General features: G+C 31.7%; 2 protein-coding genes across 2 annotated transcripts; both read right to left on the bottom strand.

Moving 5' to 3' along the window:
- Positions 1–4180: 4180 nt before the first annotated feature.
- On the bottom strand, positions 4181–9012 carry LOC133285243 (histidine kinase CKI1-like). The gene is made up of 7 exons (XM_061482454.1): positions 8926–9012; positions 8393–8629; positions 7414–8091; positions 6597–6972; positions 5916–6490; positions 4685–5818; positions 4181–4381 (listed from the first exon to the last, which is right to left on the bottom strand). The coding sequence occupies exons 1-7, from the start codon at positions 9010–9012 to the stop codon at positions 4181–4183; spliced, it is 3288 nt and encodes a 1095-aa protein (XP_061338438.1).
- A 5653-nt stretch (positions 9013–14665) lies between these two features.
- On the bottom strand, positions 14666–17175 carry LOC133285259 (uncharacterized). Its single transcript, XM_061482469.1, has 7 exons — positions 17026–17175; positions 16861–16932; positions 16298–16365; positions 15738–15888; positions 15106–15186; positions 14901–14999; positions 14666–14790 (listed from the first exon to the last, which is right to left on the bottom strand). Exons 1-7 carry the CDS (start codon positions 17158–17160, stop codon positions 14707–14709), a joined length of 690 nt encoding a protein of 229 aa, XP_061338453.1. The 5' UTR covers positions 17161–17175; the 3' UTR covers positions 14666–14706.
- Between the last annotated feature and the right edge of the window lie 240 nt (positions 17176–17415).

Raw genomic sequence — 17415 nt, 5'->3', positions numbered from 1 at the left:
ACATAAGCATGAACTCACCTATCCAATGGAGCTAATCAAGCTCCATAGCTTGCTCCAATGGTTGATCACTTACGGTTGGTCCAAATGCCTCAATCCTAGACATCATTAGGACACAATCATCAATCAACCAAACCATTGAGTACAATTGCAAGAAAGTCCAATATCAAGAATCATATTCTTGCCATTTTCCAAATATACTCATTTAGCTATCTAAGCTCATTTTCGCCGATTAAACGTCGTTCCTAGCATTTTTCACAACATGCTTTAAGCTCTATTCTTCCTAGAACATAGCTAATTTAACAACATTTCATCAAAACCCCAATTTACTATTCATTGAACCCTAACTCATGCAATTTTCCATGAAAAAAAGGTTCAAGGGGTAGAATCTTACCACCAATGGTTGCACAACCAAGGATTGATGGCTCCTTAAGCTTCAATGGAGGTTGAAGTACTCAAAACCCCAAATTTCCCAAATGGGCGAATTTTTGAGAGCCAATATCCCTCTCCACAATGCTCCCCACTCAAAACAAAGCTAGGATTATGAAAGAGGAGGAGATTCTAAGCGATTTAGACTTTTGAATGGATAGATTTGGTCAACGTTTGCCTCCCCTAGGTTCTCTCTCTCCCTCTTCTCCTTCCTTTCTCTCTTCTTCCTCTCTTTTTTCCCTCCTTCTGTTTCTCGACGGGTTTCTGGGGGGTTTGGGGTTCTTTTTTGTTCTTTAGTCACTTAACATAGGTTAAGTGACTTTAAGCGGGTATTGGTTCGTCTATCTATTTAACTCCAATAATTACCAAACTTCACCCAAAAGTCTGGAATATTATTCTAGGAATATTTCCACTTTTATTTTTATATTTTGGGTACTTTTGCCTACACCCATTTATAGCCCTTAATTTTCACTGAGTACACTTTTTAACTTCAAAGTGACTCAGATTCATTTAATTAAGCCTTATACTTAATTTTACTCACTAAAACATGCTTAATTATTTAATTACATGTAATTTGCTAATTAATTAAGTTAGGGCTATTATAGTAGCTACACCAATTTGTGAGCTAATTCAGCGGGAGTTTCTCTATGCTACGCAACAGTCAATGATTACATAATCATTAAATTTAAGGCTATGCCTTTTAATAATTTTCTTAGACACTAACAATGTAATTATTTTTACTTTTATCATAATTCCACCTGTTAGGAGATCAACAAATATGTCAATTGAAGTGACAACCAAGATTTACGTGAAAAACTCAATAGAGAAAAATTACGGATAAGATCAAAGAAGATTTTTTATTAAGTAAAAAAAATTACAACCTCTCTAAATACAAAAAGAAAATAATATCATTATCTTATATTAGGAAAATACGCCTCACTCAAAATAATATTATTAAGAGACACTTGAGTTAAAGAGATGCAAAGAATGAATAAGAAAGTACTTATTTATAGGGTGATCTGGATAAAATACAATGGGCCCAACAAGGGCTAAAACCCAAAAGATTAAAGGCCCAAACACACAGGGCCCAAACAATGCGCGATATGTATATCGCGCATAAAGAATCAGGGGGCGCGATGGTTTCATCGCGCTCAAACTACCTTAAACATGACTTCAGAGTTAAGAAAGTGATCAATAATACGAATAAAGAGCCACCGCGCCATAGAATCAATACATGGAAGACAGCTCTAGCTTGCCATCATTCTACCAAGATAGCTTGACATATAGAGATAAGGCTAGAAAGACACCAGCTGAACTTGCAGCCCATAAACAACCAATCAGAAGACATACCGCCTACCAAAGGCGGCATCAGATTCACTATATAAACAAATGGTACATGCTAGGTACAACGATCTAATTCAGTAAGAATATAACATAAGCCTGACTTTGATACTGACTTGAACGTCGGAGTGTCATTGTAGGTACCCACCCCAGTCAGGCTCTTCGCGCCAAAGGAGAATCATGTCCATCTCACTACAAACAGCCATCAACAGTCCAAGAAGCAGATAATCCAACCCAAAATCTTCTTTCATCAACTGTGTGTGATTATACTCGATACATATTGGCCAGCTCATATTATATTGGTCTGATCATAATGCAAGAGATTTTTGCATTCCGCGTTTTAGGAAATCATCATGTGCAAAATTTTTCAATCAATGAACCGTGAAGATTTTGGTCGTAGGCAAAAAAATAGCCACCAAAATGGTTTTAGGCGTTAGTGCATAAGTCATATAGATAAACTATTTAGAAGAAAAAAAAAGAGAGAGTTAAAAATATGCATATCACCCGAAGATACGTAGTGTCAAATAGCACGATATAGCTTGGGGTTTGTATACCTAGAAAACACATAAAAACTGGACGCGGATACGAAACGATTCTTATATGTGAATATAATAAATTTTAAAAAATATAGACACGATATGATTAAGATACATTTTTATAATCTTTAACATAAATAACAAAAATTCTAAATTAGAAGAAAAACACTAATGTTTTGTAAATTAGTTTTAGCCATTATAAACATAATAGAATAATAACATTTATCTAATCATCAAGGTATCTCAGTTGTACCAGTAATTTTTTAAAAAAAATATAGACTAAAATGTATAAAAGCAACGGAAATTGTTGATAAAACAAGTATTTTAAAAACATAAGTTATTCTACCTATATCTTTTCATGCTTATTTTATCTATCATTCTCCAATACTATTAGATGAGAATCTCAACTAATTTTTACCATTTCTATTTCTTCTTGAGATTCCGATTTAACAGTGTTGAAAATTGGTAGGTAAAGTAGGTAAAAAAAAAAGTAAATAGAATAACTTATTCCTATTTTTAAAATATCATTATTTCCAAGTTACATATCATATATCATATATGTTTGTGTCCCTTTTATCTTCCCAACTCATTCCAATCAGTGTAGAACTTTGGCACATGTTAGTAAAGATCTGATGGCAAATATGCTATTTGAAAATTACGGGACAAATAATCATTGCTTCACATCTAATTATATATGCCCATTAATGCTTCACATCTAAGAACGAAAATAGTTATATTAACATCCAGGCTCCTTTTTATATTTCGAATGCCCTCGACATTACTATCAAATATTCCCTCTGGTGGTTATTACTTATTACAATTAGTACGGCCTACCCATCGGTTAAATCAGTTAAATTTCAGTTCCTTCAAAATATATAATTAACACGCATACTGAAATATGATTCCCAATTTATGCTATTCAAATATCTATATAAGTCACTTTAATACTGCTAAAAAGCGCATACGTATATTCCCACTTTAATTTGCTTATATACAGATTATATATAAAAGAGGAATACCAGAAAGACTTGTACATTGTGTCACTCTTGACTAGGGGTGAAAATGGGCTGGGCTGGGCCGAATTTTGCTCCGAAAAATCCAAACCTACGTAAAAAAATTTCAATTTGGCCCGGCCCAAGCCTAGTATGAGTCTAACTGTTAGCCTGGTTTGGCCCGTTTATGAAAAAAACAAATAGCCTGGCTTGACCCGTTAGCCTGTTAATTTTTAACTTCCAAACAGAACCATGAATCAACTTTACAAAATACTCAAATTTTGTTGCTACACCAAAAATCATAATTTCAACGTCCAAACAGAATCATGAATCATAACAAAACTAATACAATATGCATTTAAGTCATTTTCAAAAGCAAAATGCTCAAATTAAATAATATATATTTCATCAGATCCAACAAACAAATCCATACTATGTAAATTAAAACAACTACATGAATCCAACAAACATATCATGATGCTTGTAGTAAGTATAACCTCTGCCAATTTTTTTTTTAATATATTCATATACACAATCTAACATGTTGAGATGTTGGTACTTCCTATATAAGAAATAAAGTAAGATTTCTATTAAAATATAATCGAATATGATTAAGTTATAAATAATTGCAATTGATTGAATTTATATCTTTTTTTTTTTCTTCAAGACATACTTACTCTATTTTATTTAAAATAAATAGTACAATATAGGCCGGCCTGTAGGCTTATAGACTCGGCCTTTTGAAAGTGGGCCTACGGCCTTTTTATTAAACAGGCTTTTTTAAGGCTCAAGCCCGACCTATTATATAAAATATACTAGGTCAGGCCTAGCCTGATATAGACCAAGCCGTAGACTCCTGTAGGCCGGCTCGATCCAGTTTCGCCCCTACTCTTGACCATGTATGTATCTGATGGCTTCAAGTAAATGCTCTCTCTTAATGGGTTTGACTATATGAAAGTCCATTCCATCCTCTTTCTTCATTTTATCAGTGAGAGCAGTTAATGCAATGATAGGAATGCGAACACCATAGGGCTTCTCCTTATTTCGTATCAGCCTTGTTGCCTCAAGCCCACCCATTACTGGCATCTGTTGAATCAATCATAGAAAATTAAAAGCACATATTATGTTACAATGAAAAATCACTTATGTAGTATCCATTTTTTTTTTATGAGTACGTACTCAAAGCGAGTTGTGAATTATTTATTACCTATTAATTATATTTAATAGCTAGACTTAAGCATTAATTTATTGAGAATTCAACCTTTAATAAATCATGAACAACTCACTCTGGGCATGATATGCATTAATGGACCATAATGTTCACCTTTTATTTAATTTAAATTATATCATAATTTAAAATTTAAACCATATATAGTCCATAGTGATTACCAGGCAGTCCATTAAGATGTAATCATAAGGAGGATTAGGAAAATCCCGAGCTAGACCCTCATCAACTAGCCGCACAGCTTGTTCACCATTCTCGCATTGCTCGATAGTTGCACCAAGGGGAATCAAAGTAGCCGAAGCTAGCTTTCGTAACAATGCAGAGTCCTCAACAATCAAAAGTTTCTTACCACTCAAGAGTTTTCCACATTCTTGTGTTTCCCCCTGATGAACTGGATATTTTCTTGCAGCTTTGGGCCAAACATGTGAAGGATCTCCATTTGATTGTTGAGTTCCCTTCCAAGTTTGTTCAACACTTTGGAATGAGCTATCATTATATGGGGATACTCGTGATCTCTCCAGTGGAGGGAAATCCAGTCCAGCTCTATGATCATGAGTACTTTCTCTCTTTGCTTTACTAGAATTACTTTGCCAAGCACCACCATACTCAGGAAGAAGCTCTATAACTTGGCACAAACGACTACCATGAAAAGGTTGGGATATGACAATGTCATTTTGATCAATTATTCTACGTATAAGTGGCTTACCCAACCAAACAACCTTAAAGGGGTTGCAAAGGTCTCTTTTGAACTGGGACACAATCTTATCAAGTTCAGAAAATGGTCCTGCATTTGCATCAATTACAATCAGGATGAAACCTGGGGAAGCTCCATTATGTGTCTTCTTGAAGACTGAAGGCATATACTCAGTTCCATCCATACCACTCAAAGGAACTACTCCTTTGGCTCTGGCAAGAGAATTATGAGAACTTGTAGACCCAGGAGTACTTTTGCCACTGGAAAGGTTACCCTTCTGTTTGATCTTGATGAGAGTGTAGAACAGATGCTTCCATTCCTTCACAACATTAACTTTAATCCCTAATCTCTCCATGAACCTTTGTGAAGTTTTTCGGCGCTCCTCGCTTGCAATCAAAAGAACAACACAAGAATCCTCAGGCCTAGGACTAGTACTAGTAGCGTGAATGGTTCTTCCTTCAGCTTGATTTCCATCACCTAATTCCCTTGTGCTATCATCAATCTCTGTCTCACATACAGTTAGGTGCACATTGAACCTGAAGCATGTTCCTTTTTCACCTTTATCCTTGTCCACAATTCCAATATCTCCATGCATCAAACGCACCTAAAGAAAATAAGATAAGATTTTTATCAAGGGAATTTGTGGCTCAGTGATGTTACCATTCACAATTATTTAAAAATAACTAACAAGTAATACCTACCAAAGACTGAACAATCCCAAGTCCCAAGCCAGTTCCTCCTTGGCCAGGTCCAGTTTCTTTGACTTGGACATAATTCTCAAACACAGATTTGTGCTTCTCCTTAGGAATTCCTACTCCTGTGTCATCCACTTCAAACACAAAATCCATAGAACACGGATCTTGTTGGATTGAATTCATGGCTTCTATATCAACATGAGCTTCGTTTTTCTTATAAAATAAGCATGAAAAATGTTTGGTGAAACTATATTGATTAGTAGTGATTATTGAGTTCTGCAAACTTGGCTTCTGAGCCCATGCCCGAACTGCTATGTGCCCCTCATCAGTAAATTTAACAGCATTGCTCAGTAAATTGCACAAAATTTGTTTAAGTTTTCCCCTGTCACCTTTCACACGTGCATATTTGATAACAGAACCATTACAGGGGTCCAGCACAAGATCAACACCTTTCTTCATAGCCACGGGATGGTATAAATTAACTGCTTCTTCCACAAGACGGAATACATCAAATTCCTCTTCCTCAAGTTGTAATTTCCCTGCCTCAATTTTGCTTGTGTCAAGTATAGAATTCAACAATCCTAATTATGTATGCATATAAAGAAAACAAGTCAGTGATACCATATAAGAATTAAAATTCATAATTATATAAAGGGTACAATCACATCAAGTTTGGATGACATTTACCTAGTAAGTCTTGGGTACAAGTATCCATTTGATTTAAATTGGTCTTCAATTCTGAACCGGCGACAACTAACTCCTTGGACACTTCTATCAAACCCATAAGACCTGCGAGAAAAGACCGAACATCATGGCTGGCTTTAGCAAAAGCCTCGCTCTTATTCATATTCTTTTTCTCAGCTTCTTGTGTGGCTTCCATCTGTTTGATGAGTGAGGCAATCAAATGCATTTCTCTCCCTGTGGCTCTACCATTTATGTATAGAAAACTCAAGATAGCAATAAATATCATCACCATCGATACAATCAACAGTGTCAATCCCTTCCTGTTATAATTCACATCAAAGCTGACAACTCCGTTTTGTGGCACAGCCAAAACATACACCTGAACCATTATCAAATTAGATATAAGAAAAATTATTCAATCCCAATGTTAAATTGCTACAGTACTACTCTTGACTACTGATTTTAATTCAAGCACGTGTTACTTTATTAAAATTTTATTTTTTATGTTCTTTCTTTGAATTAAAATTATTAATTCAATTCCATGCAAAGCATTATGGGCGCTACTCTATAGTCTATAGACTCTATATAATATTTAACGTCACATTTACAACGGGGCTTAGGAAAGAATATCTCTTTCATTAACATTCAAATCTGATTATTCATTAATTCAATGTTTTGCAGTTATGACGAGAAAATAAAATCCCTGTTAATTAGTGAAGATATGATGCATCTCTTAATTGTAAATGTACTACTATTGGAATTTATTGAAAATAGTTCTATGTTTGTGATTCAGCAAATATGTACAAATATAAAAACGTACCGATTCTATTCCCATTATATCAATGGGGTAGCAATGAATTAAATATTCAGAATCCCGAATATTCAAATTAGAAGCAACGGCTTTATCCTTGCACGAGACATTGCCCTCATTACCCGTTAAATCACCATTTACGTTCACTGATTGGAAGGAAACCGCATCATTAGAAATCACCAAATGGGTATGTTGAAACCCTTCTACATGAAGAACTTTTCCATCTTTGGTAGCCAAATACGAGGTTGTGCCTTGATGGCTAATTATACGAGTAACAAAATCAGTTATTGCTGTTGCCGAAAACCCTAGAGAGATGACTCCTGTTCTTGTGATGCTAGCTGAACTGAGGAACAAAAGATCATGACCATTGCTCCACTTGGTTCCCAATGAAGTAAAACCATGTGAAATATTAACAGCTTCCCTAATCCAACTTGCACTGATAGAGGGGTTAGATATTATTGCTTCCCCAAAAACCTCTCCAGTTTCATGATTTACAGGCTGGATATAGTATAAGGTTTTATTTGAGGCACCAGAATTTAAAGACGAAGATGATGATGAATTAGAGTACATTGCTAGTGCCTTATCATGATCAATGTAGTATGAGAAAAAGAGACCTTCCATCCCTATGTATGAGATTTGGGCTAAGTGAGGAACTGTCTTAAATGCTTCAAATAAAAACGGAGCCACCTACATTGCACACAAAACAAAAAAAGATAAAATCACAAAGAAACTGTTTTTATATAAATATAGGGTTATATTACTCTATTTTAACACGACATTAAATTTTTTTTTTCTACTTACTCGTGGATTTCCATGCTCCTCTCCTTTTTTTTTCTTTTTTTTAAGAAATGATGGGTTCCATCACATGCTATACAATAGGAGACAATTACTCTCGTGTTCCAGGCGAGTAATATGACACATAAATATATAGAAAAATTAATCAAACAATATATTGATATATGTGATTTATATGAGAAAATATACTAACCTTGGTCTCAATATCAGAGAAAGAGATATTCGTTGTATCAATGGATGAACTCAGAAATCTTGCTAAATTGGTAGATGATGATTTCATAGGGTGTAAGAGTTCAGCAGAGTACTCAATTTCTGATGGAAATTGGGACACGATATTTTCTGAGTTCAAACTCACACGTTTCTCCATGTGTGTGACTATGCCATACCAGCATGGCATCAATGAGACCAGAACTATCAGGGCACCATATGCCTACAACAAATGTTTGTTTAACACAGACAGCGTTACAAAAAGTAAAAAGATACTCCTTGTCATAGGGCTCTAATAAAATGATAAAATCAACTAATTTAACTATAAAAAGTAATGTTGTTAAACACAGTATGTTATGAGCAATTGTTTCTTTCAGTTCCAAATGAAACCAAGAAGAATAATAGATTAAATCAGAGCATGGGAACCTCTCCTTCATTGACCATGAGGTTAATACCATGAATATCAATAATAAGAAAACATGTAAAAACAAAAAAAATGGCAAGAACTAATCAATATACCAGCAGGAACACGAAAGATGAAGGTCGCAAGGCAATTGATAAGCAGAGATTCATTGTCTTGTGAATGTGATGAAACTGTTCAGTCATTTCTGTATTGGAATCTCCATGAAATCATATTGATGTTGATATAAGTACTAGTAAAATACTATGGGCAATAAATTTTTTGCAACGAGTATTATCATTATACAAGGCAAGATATTAGTTGGCAACTAATATTATTATTATACAAGCTTAAACCATTATTATTATTGTTATTCATACCATTATTTTACACGGCAGGATATTAGTTGGCAACTAAAAATGTAGAGAACTTTTTTATAGATATTATTATTATACAAGGCAAGATTTGGAGAAAATATACCTCAGGAATATTTTTTACTCTTTCTAGAATATATTCTCCATAATGGAGACTCAATCTTGCTCATTACTGATACCTACCAAAGAATATTGCAAATTAATTCCATTTTTATGGATGATCAAAACTTTTTGAATTGCCTAGCGTTTAGCCAGAACAATATTTAAACACAGAATCAAAAAATTAATTGAGATTTTGCTGACATCAACACAGATTTATTATGATTTTTATTTATATATATAAAAGAAAAGAAAAGGCTTCCATGAAAGATTTTTATTTGTTAATTTTCTTTGTATTGTTGCAAATGAACCACTTCTAGGATTAAAAAAAACTCTCTTATCTAATAAAAATAAACAAAATTATACATTCGATATAAACATGCAATTGAAATCGGAGTGCATAAATGACTTCAAGTATATAATATTAAAATATGTAATCTTATCTTCTTACACAACCGTTTGTTGGTGTTGAATGAGGCTCGAACTTACCGTAAATGAAAATTCCTCCAGTTATCTCTGCCAGCTATAAGCTTTTAAAACAAATTAACAATATGGATTTCAAACTTATGATCTCTTCCAAATTATTAACGGGAAAAATGTTTCTGCAGTTAATGCAGATAAGTTATCTGCATTTATTTTCAAAACAACGCCGTTTTGGTATTGAAATCTTAAAAAATTATAAATATAAAGACTATTATAACCCTGAAATAAATTAAAATTACAAAAACACCATGATTTCCGCCCAAAACGACGTCGTATTAGGCTTACTGCAAATAAGTTATCTGCAGTAACTGCAGAAAAAGCAAACCCTTTATTAATTACCCAATCATTTTATCAAAACCGGATTCAGTGATTTGATTTTATTACCTTTTAAGGTTTTTTATAATAACTATCCAGTATTATTATTTACTGCAGTCTATACAAAGGTAGAAATTTTTTATATTTCATTGATGATAAATGATAAAAAAAAAAAAATGCAATATAAATATTTAAAAAATAATGCACGCACACAACAGGATAAAAAATAATGCACTGTATATACATATACATACACGTATGCACGCGCGCACACACACCAGATATATATATATATATATATATATATATATATATATATATATATATAATCTTGCTATGTGAAAAATAATTTTTGTCCTACAAACATGCACTTTAATTATAACAACATTACCAAAAAAAGAAAATAAAAAAGGAGATTAACATCATTGTTAGGGGTTTAATTCTCAATTAGATCACATTCCCTAAGTTCTTAACTTTATATTTAAAGGTAATTATATAATTAAAAGGCACTTTATATGTATGGATGCATGATCTGAAATTATTTATTTTCTTTTAATTTTTTCTTAAATTTTTTCATGATTTATTGATTATCCGACAAAGAGACAGGTAAAATTAGAAATATTTTAAAATTTTTAACTTAAAAGTTTTGGCACTTATACAGTTTTTTTATTTTATCATAACAACTAAAAAGTTTAGCTTGGCTGGGATTTCTGATAATAACTTATATGGAGATTATTTAATGCTTTGTAACGACAAATTCATTAATCCAAACTTAAAATATAATTATAATAAGTATGGGTGAGCCAAATCCATAGATTAGTAAAACATTATTATGATTAAAATATGAAATTCAATAGTGTAATTATAGTTTATAAGCCGTTTGTATATTATATGCCTAATTTATGAGTAACCTGCCCGTTTAATTTTGTATAATCACCTGTACGTTAATGTTTATATTTGAATGATTTTCCTAGTTAAGAATTATGATTTTTTTTATACCAACTTTAATTAATTCTTAGAGACGAGTAGGCTTCCCCGATATTCTCATAAGTTTTAACTTTTTAAGCCGGTTATAAAACTAATTCAAGTGCTGGATGAGTCTGGGATTAAGATCTTATGTCTCTCCCAAGATAACATTGTGGGAATCGAACCGAAGCCCTTTTACCATCTACTCAGCTCGCATGGACCAATTGAGCTACCAGAATGAAATATTTTTTAATACTTTACGTATCAAGTATATCAATTCATTTACATATATAAGTAAAGTACCTGCTTTGCCCATCCAAAAAAAAGTATAAGGTGCTTTTATATATATATATATATATATATATATATATATATATATATATATATATATATATAGGGTTTTATAATCCTCATGTTGAAGGAGAATTAAAATCTCATGTTGTAGAGATAAAAAGCATGTGAGACCCATGTGTTAGAAAAAATTATATGTAGAACCCATGTCAGGACGGAAATCAAAGGGTATGTAGGAAAATTGTAATTCTCATGTTAAATGAGAATTATAAAACCCATATATATATATATATAACATGCTTAACATTTTGATTTGGATTATTTAATTGATATATGACTTTAATATTTTTACAGTGAGTGTAGATAAGTTATCTACATTCGCTCCCAAACACGTCATTTTAGGTTGAAAAATTAAAAAATTATAATGAAAAAGACTATTATAATTTTGAAATACATTATAATTACAAAAATAACTTCATTTTTGCCTCAAACGACATCGTTTTGAGCTTAATGAAAAAGACTATTATAATTTTGAAATACATTATAATTACAAAAATAACTTCATTTTTGCCTCAAACGACATCGTTTTGAGCTTAATGTAGATAAGTTATTTACATTGACGGTAGAAAAAGTGAAAGCTAGATGTACAGGCATAAAGAATAGGGAAAAGTTGAAAACCCTCACATGGTTTGCTTTATAATCATTTATCCTCTATATTTTTTTATATAACTTATTTTCTTTGTATTTTTTTTATCCAAATCCATTATTAACGTCACTAAATATTAGCTAATTTATCCATTTTACCCTATGAACAATTAAAAAAACACAAAATAGGTAAGCAATTAAAAAAAGGAACAATATGGGACTAAGTGATAAAATATTAAATCATGGGAGAGTTTTTGAATTTTTTTCCTTACAACAATTTAAAAAAATGGAAAAAAAAATTATGTCAGAAACAATATCAAACTCAACAAGCTAATGGAGATATATGACCATTGCAAATAAAGGGTGTATCAATTCAACATTCACGAGAATTTGTTGCCCAAGATAAAAAATTTAATGCGTCGTTGTGAAAAAAAACAAAAAAAGAGAATTAAGATGAACATTCTTATATATATATATTTTTATACTTTTTGTAATGTAATTAAATTAGGATTAGATGTTTACTGAAAAAAAATTAGGATTAGATAATATAAAGTTCTTATTTATTTCTTTTGAAATGTTAATAGATTTGTTAATGGGTGCTATATTTCTACTATTTTATTTTTAATATTTTTAAATATTAATTTTTAATTTATTAAAAAATAAATAGATAAAATTAAAATAAAAAATAAAACTATTAAGACAATAATATTTTTTCCTTAATTAACTATAAACATGTATAAAACTAAGGAAAAAGTTTAAAATGAAATTAAACTAAACTATAAGTTTTTAAATACAAGTAGTCTTACTAATTTACTATGATGAAGATTAAGAAAAAAAAAACCATAAATAACACAGTTTTCAACATTTTTTAACGTTATCTTATTATCTAGTGAAATTTTATACTATCTTCATTAATAATGAATAAGCATAAATAATATAGAAAAATTAACATGATATTTCATCTAATAATAAAAGAATATTAAAATAAAAATATTAAAAAATGTGTTATTAATTTTATTTTTATTAAAAAATAGATCATAAAAAATATAAACAGAGGGCACAAAAATTACGCAATACTGGAGCGATCTATATCATCATCTCCACTAATTTATTACCTTCTTTCAAGTTCTGAAATTTGGCGAGTTCGTTGGCATATGTGTATTAATTATTACTAGATAGGTGGCAATAAAGTTAAACATGCATAAACGGTAATAGATCAAGAATACTGGAAAGAAAATCGTCTTAGATCATGAGTTTATGTGTTGCGACACACTTTTTTTTAACAATAGGCTACATACTTTTAATAAACAGTAATATATTATATTTTGGATTGAATTATCAATTTAGCATTAGGGAAACAAACTTTTTAAGAAAAACTTTTAACTTTTTTATTAAGAAATCCAATTTTAGTGAAGAATCTCGTAATTAATCGAAAAATATTAACAAGGTGAAATTATCGAACATATAAGTGCACTGTGCATGTGCATGGGACTGGGCCACGACAACCACTACGTGCTTAAGATCCATTGATATGCCCTTTATTTGATACCATATGGGCCTAACACAAAGTTTTAATTTGTCGCTTGTGGACCTCATTTTTGTCGGAATGAGTGACACGGGACTGCTAACTGAGCCAAAGTCCATTGCTAACTGGCTTTCAGAAACTGCAATAATGCATTTTATTTAATCACATCTCGTCAGGATTTCCGACTTCCATTCTTGAAAAGGCTGCTGCTAAGTCTGGGGAATTTGAGAACCTTTTATTGTAAATACCAGAGGTGTTTTCTGAAACCAACTCTTTCAAGCAAAATTGGGTTGATGATATAATAGTACAACCGATTAATCCACTAATTTAAGTTGTTACAGAGAGAACAGTTACAATATCTCCCCAAATTGTAACTATTTCATAACAAAAAGTTACTATCGAAATTCTTTTACGCACACCCATCTAAGTTTCATTTTCAATCTAGTCATTGATTTTATTTGTTTCTAACGGCTTACATGATTAATAAATTAAAATTGTTAAATATAAAAAATAAGTTATTTTATTTACCTTTTTTCATGTCTACCTTTACCGTTTTTATTTCTTCTTAAAATTCTGATATAAGAGTGTTGAAGAGTGATAGACAAAATAAGTATGTAAAAAGAAGAAGAAGAAATAGATAGAATATCTTATAGCTAAATATAAGTAGATCAAAGGTTAAAGTTTTGTGTAAGCATTGTTATTTTTATACCGGTGTCAACTAATTCTTCCCCATTGAAATATCAAATTGCTAGTCCTCGGTTGGATTTATCATAGAAATGGTAAAATTCATTCTTATGAAAAGGAACAATACTTTAAAGCCATGTATGTTGATGTGAATCCTGATAAGGTCTCTTATCCAACATACCTATTTCATTGGTCGTGTGCTGCCTATCAATAGTTGCAGTCGAAGTGTCGATGTAATTTCAACTAACAAATTGAAGGCTGTCCCGTTGTACATGTTTTGGACGATAGTCGAATAGACTTGTTTTACAAGTGAATACACATAGGTGAATTTGGTTGTTATATATACTTAGTTTGTTGGGAGGTAGAGAGTAGATAGACACCGTATAAAGACGGCAAGTTCGATCTGAATTGCATTCTTTTTTATAACAAATTTATGCCCCATAAAATGTGGAAATTTGACAGAGCATCAGCATAATGCTCTGATAAAAGTTGAAGCAATATAATGACCTACTATGACACTATGAATATCTTGAAATAACATCATTTGAAGTCTCATTTTCTTCGTCATCTTCATCAGACATTGATGAGTCATTGTTAGAATCCTGACATACAGAGGAACAATCATTTTTAGTTGTGGTTTCATGTCAAACTTGAAATTGGAGAATTAGTCTGTCCAAACAAAAAACAGTAACTGAATGAGAAACTTTTAAACCTGATAATAGTGGTGCCCAATACTATTATGAATGGATCCGATCGTCCTAATAATTATGTACATGGGTATAATAATTCCACTTGCCCTTAGTATAAAGACCTACAAACAAAACTGAAAGTTAGATGAATGATTCACAAAGCAGGTATTTTTCTATCCTTCTTTTTTTTTTTCATTTTAGTTGAAAACTAAAAAACCAAGTACCTACCGTAAGAATTGTAAATGGATAATCTTCCATTCCATTTGCAAGCAATGCGAAAAGATGTCTTACAAGCAAGATGAGGGTAAACTGCAACAATAAAAAGGCACCAGTTATTTTTAGACATATCAACATGCATTTTGAGTTAAACTACTTTAAAGTTTGCTAGAGTTCATTCCAATATCTGCAAATCCACCACAACCAAAGATTATAAAAAACGTGACTCAAAAAGAGAATAAAACTTTTCCTTGTTGATTTGAATTACACGAAAATACACCCAAGGATCAAATCCTTTGTTTACTTAAAGAGAAAATATGCTGAAGGTCAATGCAATATAGCTCAGAGCCATGTGTTGGTGGCGGCACCCCGTTGACTAAAACTGGCTAATCTAGTTGGCAATAATAGCAACCTACGTTGGAGTCTCTGACTCAATTATTTTTCAAGTTCATGCAACATGATTATATCCTAAGTGTCCAATTTCAGATCTATTAATTATAACTCAACAAAGAGGCATGTACCCCAATTCCAGTATCCACACTATTATTCACTATCATTTAAAAGATCTGAATTCGATTAAGATTTATCCATCACCGTCCACAGAAGGAAAAATAAATAAATAGTAAAATATAAGTAATGCTTACAGCTAAAGCCAGTGATCGACAACAAGACGCGCTTCTATCTGCAGCATATGTGCATTCAGAGTAATTGTTTTCTAATGCTACTCCTTCAACTATTTCCACTATTCTTCTGTTGGACGGTTCTTGTTCACTCCTTGAAATTTGTAGGCTATCCCTGAAATAAATAATTAAAATTGGTTAAAAAAATAAATTTTGTGTACCAAAAAATAAATAATTTGGCAATAACTCGCTTCTATTTGTCAAATTTCCTAAAAATAATTTTTAAAAAAAACATTTTGCACCACAACAAGTAGTAAAAAAAAAAGATAAATTTTTTTGCTTGAGAGAAAAAGTATTGCAACGTAGCTTAGTAAAGGTATCACATTTTAGAATTGTGAAATGATCGAGGCTAAATAATTAGTTGCAAGGCACATATGTTCACTTTGATTGAAATGCACGCGGAAAAGAGGAGTGACTTTGAGACATGTTGCAACCAAGAAAACTAAAATTGTGTTGCATTCAACATAAGCATGTTATATATATTCAATTAAATTAAACGGAAAAATATATATTGGAGAAATTACCTTATGGTCATTGCTGCGTCACATACTTGAGATTTCTTTGGAGGTGCTGTATATCCAGGTTCATATTGCTGCAAAAACAAAGGAAATATATAAAAAAGAATCACTTCGTGCTCATCAAAAGGGGACTCTGTTCATTCAATGTATAAACATTAAAAGTAAAAAATTCCATGGACCCCATTTTCCAAAATTATTAAATGGAATTGAAGATTAAAACAAGTTAAAACCAAAGCAGGGTTTCTTCTGTAGAAACAAATAAGCATTGCTACCGAAATGGAATACAAATACTACAGAGAGACTTTACTTTAATACTAAGCAAAGACCCCAAAATAAAAATAAAAATGGCACTGCAATCCGCAATAAAACAGGAGAAAAACGTCAAAAAGGAAATTATCATCGGAGAGTAACAGAAGAAGAAGGGACCACAAACAATCCTTTTTCCTCATTATTAAAAAACGAGGAATTTCTTAGCGTCAGGAAATCATAATCAACTGAAACTTATAAAATAAAAAATGATAAAACATTGTGCAGAGTACAAATCAAAACAAGAAACTGAAGGCTCGTACCTGGAGACATATTTCACAAGTTGTATTTCCTTTCTCATTGCACCATGTCTGTATGCAATCTCTATGAGCAAACTGGACAAGAAAACAAAGATATTGATGAGAAGATTCCCAAAATCACAATTTGAAAAATCAAACCCAGAAAAGCTTAAGAAAGTTTGGATTTACCTTAACGGTCCCAGAACAAGCACAAGGAGCTTCCAAGCTTTTGGAGCTCTCAAATTCTTCTTCGTGACATATTCTACAGCGAGAAATCCCAGAAAGTAATCTTAAATCATCAACTAGCAACACAACTTGTTCCATGTTTCTCACAATCACAGAGAGCTCTTATGTTTCTTAAAGCTCGAACTTCTGTTTTCAAATTCTGTCTAGTCCTCTGTTCTCCCCTCTCTCTAGAATCTGTACTTTATATATAAAATAAACCGCTCTGGATTCCAATACTGCCCTTTAAGTGAAAAATAAATTTGTCAATATTGTTTTTTCCTTTGTTTCTAATTTTTAATTATTTTTTTTGGTTTCACCCAAAAAAAAAAATTTATTTTTTATTTTGGAAAGAAA

The sequence above is a fragment of the Gastrolobium bilobum genome, unplaced genomic scaffold (genome assembly GCF_033153095.1).
Source record: "Gastrolobium bilobum isolate Gb01-03AN ecotype WA unplaced genomic scaffold, APGP_CSIRO_Gbil_v1 utg12170, whole genome shotgun sequence".
Classification (NCBI taxonomy): Eukaryota; Viridiplantae; Streptophyta; class Magnoliopsida; order Fabales; family Fabaceae; genus Gastrolobium; species Gastrolobium bilobum.
This window is presented reverse-complemented; position numbering and strand designations above follow the sequence as displayed.

What these genes read in the sequence shown, in the direction of transcription:
- LOC133285243 (XM_061482454.1), bottom strand. Translation starts at nt 9,012, where the DNA reads ATGACTGAACAGTTTCATCACATTCACAAGACAATGAATCTCTGCTTA. An exon ending in ATATAATGGGAATAGAATCG is followed by an intron (nt 6,973 to 7,413) that starts GTACGTTTTTAT and finishes ATAATGGTTCAG; the next exon opens with GTGTATGTTTTGGCTGTGCC. An exon ending in TTGTACCCAAGACTTACTAG is followed by an intron (nt 6,491 to 6,596) that starts GTAAATGTCATC and finishes ATACATAATTAG; the next exon opens with GATTGTTGAATTCTATACTT.
- LOC133285259 (XM_061482469.1), bottom strand. Translation starts at nt 17,160, where the DNA reads ATGGAACAAGTTGTGTTGCTAGTTGATGATTTAAGATTACTTTCTGGG. An exon ending in ATCCATTTACAATTCTTACG is followed by an intron (nt 15,000 to 15,105) that starts GTAGGTACTTGG and finishes TTTTGTTTGTAG; the next exon opens with GTCTTTATACTAAGGGCAAG. An exon ending in TTGGGCACCACTATTATCAG is followed by an intron (nt 14,791 to 14,900) that starts GTTTAAAAGTTT and finishes TCTGTATGTCAG; the next exon opens with GATTCTAACAATGACTCATC.